Here is a 14,812-nt window from a genome sequence, read left to right on the forward strand (position 1 = left end):
CACCTCTGGCTCAAGGCAACACTTTGGCAGACATGGTGCAGGTGAAAGTTAATGTAAAGAAATGTTTTACTCATGAGAAGTAAACATATTGTGTATATTAGATAATTACAGGGTCTGATGCTTGAAAGTACACCTCACGACTCGTCAAAGTTCATATTCAGACAGAGAAGTCATCAAGAAGGCTGATAAAATGTCGAGTTACACCGCATGAGTTTTTGTGCACATGGCGGAGGAGGTTAACCTTGAGCTGTACAATGCATTTGTGAAGCCTTTTCTGTGCAGATTTAAGTTCTATGTTACAAAAATATATAACAGTACTAGAGAAATCCAGAGTTACTTGCCTAATTCTGAGGTTCGAGCTGGGAAGAAGCACTGAAGAAGATGAATCATTTTCATTTAAGCAAATGGAGATTAAGAGATAAAAGTATCAGGTACATGCTGGTTTGCTCAAATGATGATGAAACTGTACAAAACACTCTATTCCATAAAGCACAGCTGAACACTCTCTTCAATAATAAATAACAAATGTATATGAACCCACAAAAAAGCAGACTATTCAAGTTTAATTACACAAGACTATAATCCACAAAGCACAATTCTAAAAGAAAGAGGCAGATGATTTTGCACAGAAGAGCAGATGAGATACAGTAGTCTCTTGTACAAAGTAATATATGAGGACAAAACCAGAAAGGGCAAATACAAAAAAAAAAACAGAAGTAAACAAAAAATAAAACAGGTGAGCAGTCATTAAAGTCAAAATATTTATGTCAGAAGAATAATAACCAAAACTTATTAAAGATTAAACTTAAACCAAAAAACACAAAGCAGAAGGTCAAAAACACGAAAACCTAAGTGAAGAAAACAAACTGCTGAACAAGGTGAGGTGTATTTGAGCTTTAGGAGAGGTCAGAAAATCAACGTTCCAGCAAAGCTCCATCCCAGCATCCCCAGTTTATGTGCCCTGCCACCTCTATAGTGTGACTCCTGTGCAATAATCATGGGGTAAAAACGGGAGAGACTCAAACTAAACGTTAGGCACAGGGAGGGACTAGTGAGAGCATAAACCTGCAGTCAAGAATATGTGATGTGTGACATCTTAACAGCCATGCTATACAGTGGTGTGAAAAACTATTTGCCCCCTTCCTGATTTCTTATTCTTTTGCATGTTTGTCACACAAAATGTTTCTGATCATCAAACACATTTAACCATTAGTCAAATATAACACAAGTAAACACAAAATGCAGTTTTTAAATGATGGTTTTATTATTTAGGAGAAAAAATCCAAACCTACATGGCCCTGTGTAAAAAAAGTAATTGCCCCTGAACCTAATAACTGGTTGGGCCACCCTTAGCAGCAATAACTGCAATCAAGCGTTTGCGATAACTTGCAATGAGTCTTTTACAGCGCTCTGGAGGAATTTTGGCCCACTCATCTTTGCAGAATTGTTGTAATTCAGCTTTATTTGAGGGTTTTCTAGCATGAACCGCCTTTTTAAGGTCATGCCATAGCATCTCAATTGGATTCAGGTCAGGACTTTGACTAGGCCACTCCAAAGTCTTCATTTTGTTTTTCTTCAGCCATTCAGAGGTGGATTTGCTGGTGTGTTTTGGGTCATTGTCCCGTGGCAGCACCCAAGATCGCTTCAGCTTGAGTTGACGAACAGATGGCCGGACATTCTCCTTCAGGATTTTTTGGTAGACCGTAGAATTCATGGTTCCATCTATCACAGCAAGCCTTCCAGGTCCTAAAGCAGCAAAACAACCCCAGACCATCACACTACCACCACCATATTTTACTGTTGGTATGATGTTCTTTTCTGAAATGCTGTGTTCCTTTTACGCCAGATGTAACGGGACATTTGCCTTCCAAAATGTTCAACTTTTGTCTCATCAGTCCACAGGGTATTTTCCCAAAAGTCTTGGCAATCATTGAGATGTTTCTTAGCAAAATTGAGACGAGCCCTAATGTTCTTTTTGCTTAACAGTGGTTTGCGTCTTGGAAATCTGCCATGCAGGCTGTTTTGCCCAGTCTCTTTCTTATGGTGGAGTCGTGAACACTGACCTTAATTGAGGCAAGTGAGGCCTGCAGTTCTTTAGATGTTGTCCTGGGGTCTTTTGTGACCTCTCGGATGAGTCGTCTCTGCGCTCTTGGGGTAATTTTGGTCGGCCGGCCACTCCTGGGAAGGTTCACCACTGTTCCATGTTTTTGCCATTTGTGGATAATGGCTCTCACTGTGGTTCGCTGGAGTCCCAAAGCTTTAGAAATGGCTTTATAACCTTTACCAGACTGATAGATCTCAATTACTTCTGTTCTCATTTGTTCCTGAATTTCTTTGGATCTTGGCATGATGTCTAGCTTTTGAGGTGCTTTTGGTCTACTTCTCTGTGTCAGGCAGCTCCTATTTAGGTGATTTCTTGATTGAAACAGGTGTGGCAGTAATCAGGCCTGGGGGTGGCTACGGAAATTGAACTCAGGTGTGATACACCACAGTTAGGTTATTTTTTAACAAGGGGGCAATTACTTTTGCACACAGGGCCATGTAGGTTTGGATTTTTTCTCCCTAAATAATAAAACCATCATTTAAAACTGCATTTTGTGTTTACTTGTGTTATATTTAACTAATGGTTAAATGTGTTTGATGATCAGAAACATTTTGTGTGACAAACATGCAAAAGAATAAGAAATCAGGAAGGGGGCAAATAGTTTTTCACACAACTGTAAATGACTGCTTCAAGCATGTAAAAGTGTCCAGAGTTTAAAAAATAAAAAGGAGTGACTTGAGCTTTATGCTCAAGCAAATAAATACATTGGTTTTTTTTTTTGATTCTGGTATTGCAGTGTTTATTGCGGTTCCTTGTATTTTGGTGGATGATCTAGACTTATGTCTTATAAGCCAACCTCTGTTAACACCTATTCATCCTACTCATCCTTAAAAAAATCTCTTTCATGTCTTACAATTTAAGCTGTCTTTGTGTCTTTTGGCTTTTTGTACCAATTTGAAAATGAGATTGGGAAACATTTCACAACTCGCCCTCTCTGTCTCTCCAGCTTATGCCTCTGTCCACTGTCCTTATGAGACACGTAGTACGGAACCATAAGACTCCCTGAGACATAAAAGCATAGAGTTCCATAACCTCGGTGCTGTAAAACTAAAACCTTGATCACCCAATGATTTGCATTTAGTGTGTGGGACGACAAGAAATTCATCATCAGATGACTTTACATTGAGACATCCATCCATCCATCCATCCATTATCCAACCCGCTATATCCTAACTACAAGGTCACGGGGGTCTGCTGGAGCCAATCCCAGCCAACACAGGGTGCAAGGCAGGAAACAAACCCCGGGCGGGGCACCAGCCCACCGCAGACATTGAGACATGGTGTATAGTATTTTAACATATTTGAAATACAGAAAAGACCACCGCTATGAATTGCCTTAACTGTTAACAGAAAAATCTTGTAAGAGATCCGATATTTAACAGGCAGCCAGTGCAAGGAAATCAGTTAGGTGGTTATATGTTCCCAAGGTTTAGAGAGAGAGGTTGGGAGCATACGCTGATAACGCGTTGCTGCACCCACCACATGACGAACCACCTGGATTGGGACCCGAGTGCACTGGGTGACACCTCAGCACCACACTAGTTCGAATGGAGTGTAACAGTGTGAGGTTTTTTATGGTGGCTGGAGTGCCAATTCTGCTACCAACCCCCAAGTTTTCCCTGCAAGTTGGAGGACTTGCTTGCAGGGCTGGACGCAGATTAACATCATATCCAAGACGATGCAATTGCAAGTTAAGGGCCTTGCTCAAGGGCCCAATGGAGTAGAGGCACTTCTGGCGTTTACGGGATTCCACCCAAGGTTTAGTGTGTGTTAAAAATCTACCTGCGGAATTCTGTACATGTTGTAATAAGAATATTTCTTTTATATAACTGCACAGTTTAACTTTTGCCAGGGTTTAGCATTAAACTGTAATGCATATATTCAGCTCAATTTCCTTTTCACCTTTACCTTTATCCCCTCACTTTCTATAATGGTGCTGTTCCCTTTATAATTTTAAATACTAGACCTGCTTGAGTCCTAAGTTTGCTTTAACTGGTTCTGTTTGCTTGAGTCATTGCAAATAATCCTGACCTTCAAACCTAGATGGGATCTTCTTCACACTCCAGTGTCCTTTCAAAGCAATTCAGGTGAGACAACCAAATATTTGGCTCTCAGTTGGTGTCAGTTCTTACCTAGAAGGCGGTCTTGCGGGGATGGCTGCCAGTTGCACACTACATGGCTGCATGCAAACTCCATTGCTGGCACTTAAGCTGCCACACCGAAGCTGAAACACAAGACAAGGACATTTTAGTGCTGCTGAAGTAAGGTGATTAAAATGAGCAAATAAGAGGTGGGTAGTGCAGATGTTTTGGAGAGGGTGCTGTTAACAAAATTAAATTTGCCAACGTTGCATTTTTTTATTTTCAAAATACACATAGACATCGTCCATAGCTTACATGCATGAATTGAGTGCATATGACAGAAATACCCAGCTGACTTCCATTTCAAGATCAACCAGAGCAAAATAAATGATAAAAAAACTCATCTTTTGTACTAATTCACCTAAAGTTTCTGTCTAAGAATGAAATGCTGCTTATCACGGACGCATCTACATTTACATGTATATGCTTAACAGAGGCTTTTATCCAGTGACTTAAAAAAGAAGTCATCCTAATCGAGTAAACTTCAATGTGGGGGCCTACTTGGGAACAAGTTTTACAGGACAAGGGTACAAAATTGGCCACTACAAGTAAAAAGCTCAGAACAAAACACAATTCCTAAGATACAAAAACGTAATGTCAATTAGATAGAAATTCACAAAACAACAGTCTTCAACCACCTGTTAAACTTACTGAAGGAATCAGAAATTCAAACTGAGGTAAACAGCTCATTCCACCAGCTAGGAGATACACATGGAAAGAGTCTGGATTGAGATTCCATGCCACACAGAGGTGGCATCACTAAACATCATTCAGGAGCAGACCAGAGTGGGTGAGAAGGACCACAGGACCTCACAAGTGTCTCCATTGCCATGCTGATCCATTGAGCACTCTGTAGGCAATCATCAAGAAGTTGAATTTAAGACGTACTGCTACAGGGAGCCAATGTAGTAATCTAATAAGAGGAGTGACATGTCTGCGCTGGCTGGCTGAACACCATTTTGATTCATTTACAGTGGTTTGGTGGCAAATGCAGGTAGAGAGTTGCAGTAAAGGCGGCACGGTGGCGCAGTGGTAGCATTGCTGCCTCGCATTAAGGAGACCTGGCTTTGCTTCCCGGGTCTTCCCTGCATGGAGTTTGCATGATCTCCCCATGTCTGTGTGAGTTTCCTCTGGGTGCTCCGGTTTCCTCCCACAGTCCAAAGACATGCAGGTTAAGTGCTTTGGTGATCCTAAATTGTCCTTGGTGTGTGAGTGTGTGTGTGTGTGTGTGTGTGTGTGTGTGTGTGTGTGTGTGCCCTGTGGTGGGCTGGCGCTCTGCCCGGGATTTGTTCCTGCCTTGCGCTCTGTGTTGGCTTGGATTGGCTCCAGCAGACCCCCGTGACCCTGTGTTGGGATATAATAGTGTGTTGGATAATGGATGGATAGAGTTGTAGTAGTCCAGAAGTGGAAAGACCAATGCTTCGACCAGGAGTTCTGCTTTAATTTAATATTGTTTTTATCAGTATGCTGCTGCTGGAGTATGTAAATTTCCCCTTGGGATTAATAAAGTATCTATCTATCTATCTACACTCACCTAAAGGATTATTAGGAACACCTGTTCAATTTCTCATTAATGCAATTATCTAATCAACCAATCACATGGCAGTTGCTTCAATGCATTTAGGGGTGTGGTCCTGGTCAAGACAATCTCCTGAACTCCAAACTGAATGTCAGAATGGGAAAGAAAGGTGATTTATGCAATTTTGAGCGTGGTATGGTTGTTGGTGCCAGACGGGCCGGTCTGAGTATTTTACAATCTGCTCAGTTACTGGGATTTTCACGCACAACCATTTCTAAGGTTTACAAAGAATGGTGTGAAAAGGGAAAAACATCCAGTATGCGGCAGTCCTGTGGGCGAAAATGCCTTGTTGATGGAGAATGGGCCGCCTGATTCAAGATGATAGAAGAGCAACTTTGACTGAAATAACCACTCGTTACAACCGAGGTATGCAGCAAAGTATTTGTGAAGCCACAACACGCACAACCTTGAGGCAGATGGGCTACAACAGCAGAAGACCTCACCGGGTACCACTCATCTGCACTACAAATAGGAAAAAGAGGCTACAATTTGCACAAGCTCACCAAAATTGGACAGTTGAAGACTGGAAAAATGTTGTCTGGTCTGATGAGTCTCGATTTCTGTTGAGACATTCAAATGGTAGAGTCAGAATTTGGCATTAACAGAATGAGAACATGGATCCATCATGCCTTGTTACCACTGTGCAGGCTGGTGGTGGTGGTGTAATGGTGTGGGGGATGTTTTCTTGGCACACTTTAGGCCCCTTAGTTAGGATGTGGTGGAACGGGAGCTTCGTGCCCTGGATGTGCATCCCACAAATCTCCATCAACTGCAAGATGCTATCCTATCAATATGGGCCAACATTTCTAAAGAATGCTTTCAGCACCTTGTTGAATCAGTGCCACGTAGAATTAAGGCAGTTCTGAAGGCGAAAGGGGGTCAAACACCGTATTAGTATGGTGTTCCTAATAATCCTTTAGGTGAGTGTAGATGTTGTAGGAGCGCCAAAATTATTGTGCAAAAGTCATGTTGATATAGCTGTTTTATACGACAATTAACAGCATCACTTTACAACAGTACTATTGTAACATTATGATCCCAAAGGCATTGTACAGTCCCTGGTAATATTATTAAAAACAAATTCAAAAGGCAGCAAAAATATATATGCGGTGGGCAAATGTAGGCTTACAGATGTTTATATGAAAAAAATGCATGCAGGTTATGATTATTACAATAGTTTTATTAACTTATCTCTCTATTATAATAAAAAAATCCTGGGATGGGACAAGACTTTTTAGCCTAGGGCGACACATGACTTTTTCAGAGAGATTCTTTCATGTCCCACAAGATGAGGCTTTGTACCAAGAGATTTAACCACCACCCGGGGTCAGAAATAAAAGACAAAAAGTAGATGACAAAGTAGAACGTTGCAAAGAATTCAAAAATGCTGGCACGATACACATGCAGAGCAGGTTAGAGATAATGGAAGTACGAAAAAACGAAAGTCTCAAAAAAATTATGGTAAAGATCGCATTAGTGCAAAAAAGCGGACAGTGAACAGTGATCAAATTTATTGTTTGGATTTAAACTTTAGGTCAGAGACTTGTCGATCGTCTAAATCGTGTTGCCATCAGGGAAAAGAAGTGTTTCTTCCAAATGAAGAGGCGTATCCACAAGAATTAAAACATTTGTTGCTTGGTGAAAGTGAAATCTAAATTTACGAGTGGCAGAGATGCGCAGGCCAGGGAGGTTGGTGAGCGAAGCAAGCAGGGGACAAAGACCCCCAGTTATTTTTAAAAGGAAGATAAATAATACAGATACATAATGCAATAATTAATAAATAAAACAATAATACAAGAAAAAACTCTGTGTTTCGCTTACTCACAGATGTAAACCTGACAGAATGAACAGAATTTTCAATACTTGTTCTTATTTTAATTATTGATATTGTTTTTCAAACTTTTATTAGGTAACACATCTGTCCCTACTATTGTACACAAATCCCTGCTTACATAAATATTTTTTATTTAAAATTTGGATTAGCATAAGTTTTAAATGGTTACCCTCTCTCCTTTCACTCTTTGTTAGGACTAAGACTAAGTGCGTCTGTTTAATCGCATTTCTAGTCTTCATTTGCTTGACAGAGACAAAGCCTAAAAGCTGGATTTTCAACAAATATGGGAAAGAAACCTTTATTGTCAGCATTCAAGCCACTGAAGGAGATGCTGCTGGTCCACCTTTAGTTTGTCTTTATAAATTTGCTGTTTCTACGGGTGGGAGTTGAATCTTGCTTTTGTTTTTTTTGTATTTCCATTTTTGTTCTGTTTTTATTATGTCTAATTCAAAATAAATAGTTGTATCTTGTATAATATTATTATATGTTTGAATTTACTGTAATTTTCTAGTTTTTGAAAATAAAATCTAAATATATATACATAGAAATTGCTGTTAGGACACATTTCTTAAATATTCTCTTAACAGTGTAGTTTTCTGTCTCCCAAAACTAATGGACTGGCCAGTAACAAAAAGTAGACACATTTCCTTATTCTGCTCATCTCTTATATGAAACATTTTCTGAGCTATTCAGGTGAAGAAGACAGAAAATCTGAGGTAAGGCAGCTCTTCTCACTTATCACGGTGACGTGTTGCATGTTGATTAGCACATAAAAGTCAAAGTTTCACTTTACTCGGGACATGTAGTAGGCCTACCAATGACCTAATAAACTTGTCATTATCTAAGTTGCATTTTTAAACGTTTTAGAGACTTGGAAGGCCAGGAAGCACAAGGGTTAAATTCAATTTTTATTTAGACATGTCATTATTAAAATTGAAAAATATTTTTTTTCTACAGGACCATTTTATTTACGAGATACGAGATGACTATGTAGGGTGAGCCAGAACTGGGCAGCACATAATGTCACGAGGTCAAAGGTATAAAGGTCAGCGTCCTGCAGTTCCTGGTTGTCCAAGTTTGTGGATACTCACTGAAATACTTGGTGATAGTTGGTAATGTTCTTCTTAATTTTTGGTTATGATACCTTTTTGTTTTTGACTATGACTTGTTTTGGTTTGGTAACATTAAGCTCCTCTGGCTTCTGACCATCTCTCTGTATTATCTCTAGCACAATTTTGGTTTCATGTCCCAGATTTTATTGAAAAGATGCTAGATTTCTGACTTTGTTTCATCTTCTGGTTTTAATTATAATTTATCCTGACATCATCCTGTGCAGTCAGAACAGTCTGACAAATACTTGAATTGAAGACTGGGAAAAGGCTTAGATTTCTGTTGGAAAAAGTGTTTCAGTAAGGACAGCAAGGAGCACGTACCCTGTGGTCGTGATCCCACTCCCCCAGTGCAATAACGCAGACAGTATGTTATACAAATGGTGCCATCCTGCAGATAAGACATGAAACCAAGGTTCTGTAGTCATAAAAGATACCTGGTCATCTGAGGGTTTATCCCGATGTCCTGGATAAATTACCCACCATGGCCTTGTCCATTCTGAACCCCTAATCATCCCCTGTCACTTACTCGCTATTTCCCTCACCCCTTCACCACTTGGTAAATATACCGGCATATGATTGGCCGCGGTCATATAATCCAGGTGGATGCTAGACATTCGTGGTGGCTGAAGGGGCTCCTCACTTTGATTAAGTTAGAAAATCACTACATAAATGTAATTATTATTATTATTATTATTATTATTATTATTATTAAAGCATATAAACACAAACACATTATTATTATTATTATCATTATTATTACTATTATTATTAAAATCAATAAACACAAACACATTGGTTATCTATCTATCTATCTATCTATCTATCTATCTATCTATCTATCTATCTATCTATCTATCTATCTATCTAAATGAGCCAAGCTTCTAAAGTCTATCACTATTCACTGCACAGTTTTAAATAAATGAAAACTGTATCATTCTTATTATTATTACTAGGGGGCATCGTCCCCTGCTCGCTTCACTTGCCAACCCAACTGCCTGCACTACACATTTCATCTCTGCCACTCGCGTATGTGGATTTCACTTTCACCAAACAACAAATCTTTAAATTCTTGCAGATACGCCTCTTCATTGGGAAGAAACACTACTTTTCCCTGATGGCAACACAAATTAGACAATCTACAAGTCTTCTACATAAAGTTTTAAGCTGAACAATATATTTCGATTTCTATTCGCTGTTCCATTATTTCACAGAGTAATAATTTCCGTTTGTTTGCACTAATGCAATCTTTACTATCATTTTTTTTGTGATTTTCAAAATTTAGTACTTTCATTGTCTCTGCTCTGCATGTGTACTGTTCCTAATATTTTTTAACCTCTTCCTGACGTTCTACTTTGTCATCTACTCTTTGTCTTTTATTTCCGGCCCCGAGCGTAGTTAAATCTCTTGGTATAAAGTCTCGTCTTGCGGGACTGGAAAGTATCTCTCTGAAAAAGTCAGGCTAAAAAGTCTCATCTCATCCCAGGATTTTTTTATACAATAGAGAGATTATTATTATCATTATGATCATTATTCTTGCAGTAGTATTATATAACCTTTGTGTTAGCTTAAATTGAGATTCTCATCTGTGGTGTCTGTTATACAGGACATGTTAGTGTGATTCTTTGCACTTTATGCTATGATTTGTATTATTATTAGATTGCCGATATATTAACTTGAATTAAAGTTTACATGTTGTCTTTGTTTTAGCATTTATGACACACAAGCACAATTCTTTGGGTGGTTTCCTGAAAATATGATGATGATGATAATGAGGATTACAGTTACAAATAGTTTCAGATTTCACTTAACTCAATCATAATGTTAAAGGGGACTGAAACCTTCATGGACCCTAGAAAGGTTGACAGTCAATTGTAAATTTTTATCATTATTATTGTTATTATTCTTATTATTATACTCTATGACCCTTATGATAATTTGTAACTGAATTTTTTTGTTTAATATGCAGAATCTGTAAACAAGTCATCTTTACACTACAAGCTGTTTGCATCAGAGGTGACCTGTACAACTGGATCTCGAGTTGGTTACACAAAAGGAGGCAAAGAGTACAGATAAGAGTTGAAAGCACCATCTGGAGTGAGGTTGTCAAAATTGTGAAATTCGCAGAGGATACTAAAATTGTCAGACCCTGACAGATCACAGCAAAATGAATTTAACAGTACTTACACAAGCTTCAGAACTGGGAGAACACGTGGAAAATATAGTTTAATGTTTAAAAGTGTGAGGTGCTACACAAGGACAAAAGAAATGTGAATTATAAATAAAAGATGTCAGATACTAGATAGATAGATAGATAGATAGATAGATAGATAGATAGATAGATAGATAGATAGATAGATAGATAGATAGATAGATAGATAGATAGATAGATACTTTATTAATCCCAAGGGGAAATTCACATAATCCAGCAGCAGTATACTGATACAAAGAAACAATATTAAATTAAATAGTAATAAAAATGAAAAAAATTAAAATAAAATTAATATTAGCATTTACTCCCCCGGGTGGAATTGAAGAGTCGCATAGTGTGGGGGAGGAACGATCTCTTCAGTCTGTCAGTGGAGCAGGACGGTGACAAAAGTCTGTCACTGAAGCTACTCCTCTGTCTGGAGATGACACTGTTAAGTGGATGCAGTGGATTATTCATGATTGACAGGAGTTTGCTTAGTGCCCGTCACTCTGCCACAGATGTTAAACTGTCCAGCTTTAATCCTACAATGGAGCCTGCCTTCTTAACAAGTTTGTCCAGGCGTGAGGCGTCTTTCATCTTTATGCTGCCACCCCAGCACACCACCGCGTAGAAGAGGGCACTCGCCACAACTGTCTGGTAGAACATCTGCAGCATCTTACTGCAGATGTTGAAGGATGCCAACCTTCTCAGAAAGTATAGTCTGCTCTGACCTTTCTTACATAGAGCATCAGTATTGGCAGTCCAGTCCAATTTGTCATCCAGCTGCACTCCCAGATATTTATATATTTACTGTCCTACAGGAAGCAACCCTTAAAATGGATATAGGAATTTTTGTTAACACAGCATTCTCATTGTTTAAGCAACATGCAGAAGTGTTTACAAATGCAGTGGTAGGTTATATTGTAATAACGGTCGAATATAAATTGAGGAATGTTATGCATAGATGACATAATGCCCTAGTGAGACCACACCTGTAGTACTGTAAGCAATTCTGGTCACCACACAACAAAAAAGACATAGCAGCACTTGAAGCTCTGCAGAGGAGAGCAAGGACTTAAGGACATGTCCTACTCTGACGGATTCTCACTTGTTTAGTCTCAAGCAGTGAAGAGTGTGTGGGAATCTGATCCAGGTCTTCAAAATCCTCAAAGGAATTGATAAAGCAGATCCAGCCAAATTCTTTCATCTATATGACGAACCACGTATGTGGAAGTGGAAATTAAGGGGAAGTGCCTTTAAGACTGAAGTCAGTAAAGACTTCTTTACTCAGTTGTGGGAATTTGAAAAAAACTACCAAGTCACATAGTTGAAGCAGAAACTATGACAGCCCTTAAGAATTACCTGGGTGAGATATAGGGAGAACCAGCTAAATAAACAAGCATGATGACTGAATGGCCTCCTCTCATTTGTCAAATTTCTTACATTCTTAAGTCCTTCAAAAAGCCCATCCACAAACACAGTTTAGCTTCACTAGTTGCTGTCATCCCTCAAATTTGCCTGATGCTGCTGATCCACATAAATATGATTTTAGCTACATAAGAGGGCAGGGGGTGTTCACCTTGGGCCCCACCCAAATCGGGGGGGGGGTCCCACTAATTTCACAAAAAACACATTTAAAAATAAAATCAATTTAACAACATTCTAACACATCTTAATATAAAGCCTCATATTAATATTATATTACAGAATGCAGTTTTGAAGTAACCAAACCATGCAACTATTCCCTGATATGCTATCCTCCACAGGATAGTGAGATTAAGTTTTTATTTCAACTTTAATTCTGCTCACACACTTTTTTGCTTCAAATCATCTGACAACTACACCTGGTCAGTGCTAAAATGCCAAAGTGTATGAAGAAGAGGAAAACAAAGAGGGACAAAAGAGAAATGGATTGTCCAATGAAGAAAGTGACCACATGAATAACCCAGAAAGGAGGACAGTTCAGACGATGAAGACAAAGACCAAACAAGTGACAGTGAAATGAGTATACCGGAAACAGATGAAAACTCTGGTAACAAGTATGTGATGGGTGTGCAGTAACTGAAGAAAACGTCAGGGTCAGTGGGCCATCCCAATTTAAAAATGTTGATATTGCTATCTCTTGTTCAGGCTTAACACTCATGAAAGCTGCTACACCGATCTGCACCAGTTCTAAAATCAGACGCTCCTCCTGATGTCATAAGAGTTCTTATCGATCAGATGCTAAAAAGCTGGAGTTTGTGTGCATTTTGCACAGGGTGAATATTAAGTAGTGCAGCAGGGAGACGGTGTTGACATGGTTGATGGAGGCCCAATGACAAGTTTCCTCCCCTGTTTAAAAGCCTTGCTGTGCCACTGAGGAAAGTCATCTCAGAGGAGTGAGTTCAAGCACATAAATCTACTAGAAAGAAGAAAGAGAAAACCTTGAAGTGGCCAGGCAGCATAGAGACACTTTCCTGCAGCCAGGAACACACTGTGACAACATGGATTATCATGGTGGATAAATTTCACCAGGTCACTGAAACCAGCAAACATTAGAGCCATGCATAGATTGCACATGACGCATTCCATTAATGTATACTGTAGGACTAAACATGGGCTAAAATTTCAAACCCTGAATTTTGTTGGACAATTTTCCATCTAAAAGATAATATGTACTTATCCCTGGTGCTCACCTAATTAATCTCGAATGTGTGATTGAAGCCATTTAAGCTCTTTTGTTCACATAAGACATGTCCGAGAGCTCCTGAGCTTGGCTTCAAGTAAGAAATAACAAAAATACAAGAGAGAAATGTCTGTTTTATTTACAAATCTGCTTTTTACTGCCAGCTGTTAAGTGCAAAGCATGATGGAACACCAGGGTATCACACAGCACACCAAACACACACTTTCACAATCTAGAGATACTAATCCTTGCGACAACAGGAAACTTGGATGAATGAGCACAAGAGACAACATTAAAACGTGACACAGACCAAGCACAGACTGAAACTGGTAATGTCTGGAAGCAGAAGACCACCCTTTGAAATGCTGTCTGCCTACTTCTCAACAAGTCACATGGCACAAAGACTTTTAGAGTCGTACCTTTTAATTCTCTTTGGCTTCACTGCACCCAGATTTTGGGGTCACGTCCCTCTTGTCAGCAGTGAGTGAAGCAGTCATACCCCCAAGTTGTTTCTGCTTTCAGTTCAGGAAAGTAAGATAGGATTGCAGCTCCAATCTGCTTATCGGTGATAGAAAAGCCACCCTTCCACCGGCCCGAAGCTCCTTGGCTGGTCTTGCTGGAGGGGAATATCACAGAGCAGTGAGCTCAGAAAGGAAGCCAACATTCACGAGCGAGTGACACTCTTGTGTGCATGAGGTTTCCTGTCAGCATCTACACCATAATTCACTTCACTTCAGGCTTCACTGCCATTCTCACGTCAGTAGTCTCTTTTTTGCTTACTTCTAAAGGGGCTGGACAGGAGTTCGTCACTATGGAAACTTTGGGTATCTACCTAAAATAAAAATTAAAACCTCCTTTAAATCTTATTTGTTTTAAATGTCATGCATAAAAGAATCTGTGCAGGAAGTCACAAAGGGAAGGAAATTTGTTTGGTCTATTAAAGCGCATAACACCTAAGGCAGCTGTGAAGAAGCATGAAGCCCTTTCAACAAATTTTAAACACACCCTGACTAATAACGTATGTCACTAAATGAGTGTACGGGTCAGTGGCAGAGAGCTGCAAGGCTAATGATTCTTATTCTGGATCATCTGATGTACTGTACAAAAATGATTCAAATCTTAAAGCGCAAAGTGACAACTGATGGTGCTGCAGAGGAGACTAATGTATTGAATACATTTTTATGTGCAA

At 39.3% G+C, this 14,812-nt stretch overlaps 1 protein-coding gene across 2 annotated transcripts in view; it reads right to left on the reverse strand.

Moving 5' to 3' along the window:
• si:dkey-9k7.3 (circularly permutated Ras protein 1) overlaps nt 1-14,378 on the reverse strand; it is a 141,345-nt gene extending 126,967 nt beyond the window's left edge. The window contains exons 1-2 of one of the 2 annotated variants that reach the window (XM_039748587.1): nt 14,043-14,378; nt 4,237-4,328 (exon numbers count right to left, since the gene is read on the reverse strand). In XM_039748587.1, the coding sequence (XP_039604521.1) occupies nt 4,237-4,300 (64 nt within the window). In that variant the 5' untranslated portion in view covers nt 4,301-4,328; nt 14,043-14,378. Of the gene's footprint in view, nt 1-4,236; nt 4,329-6,327; nt 6,362-14,042 lie in introns of those variants that run through there. The other variant, XM_039748596.1, reaches the window with a different exon arrangement.
• Between the last annotated feature and the right edge of the window lie 434 nt (nt 14,379-14,812).

Source organism: Polypterus senegalus, chromosome 1, assembly GCF_016835505.1.
Source record: "Polypterus senegalus isolate Bchr_013 chromosome 1, ASM1683550v1, whole genome shotgun sequence".
NCBI lineage: Eukaryota > Metazoa > Chordata > Cladistia > Polypteriformes > Polypteridae > Polypterus > Polypterus senegalus.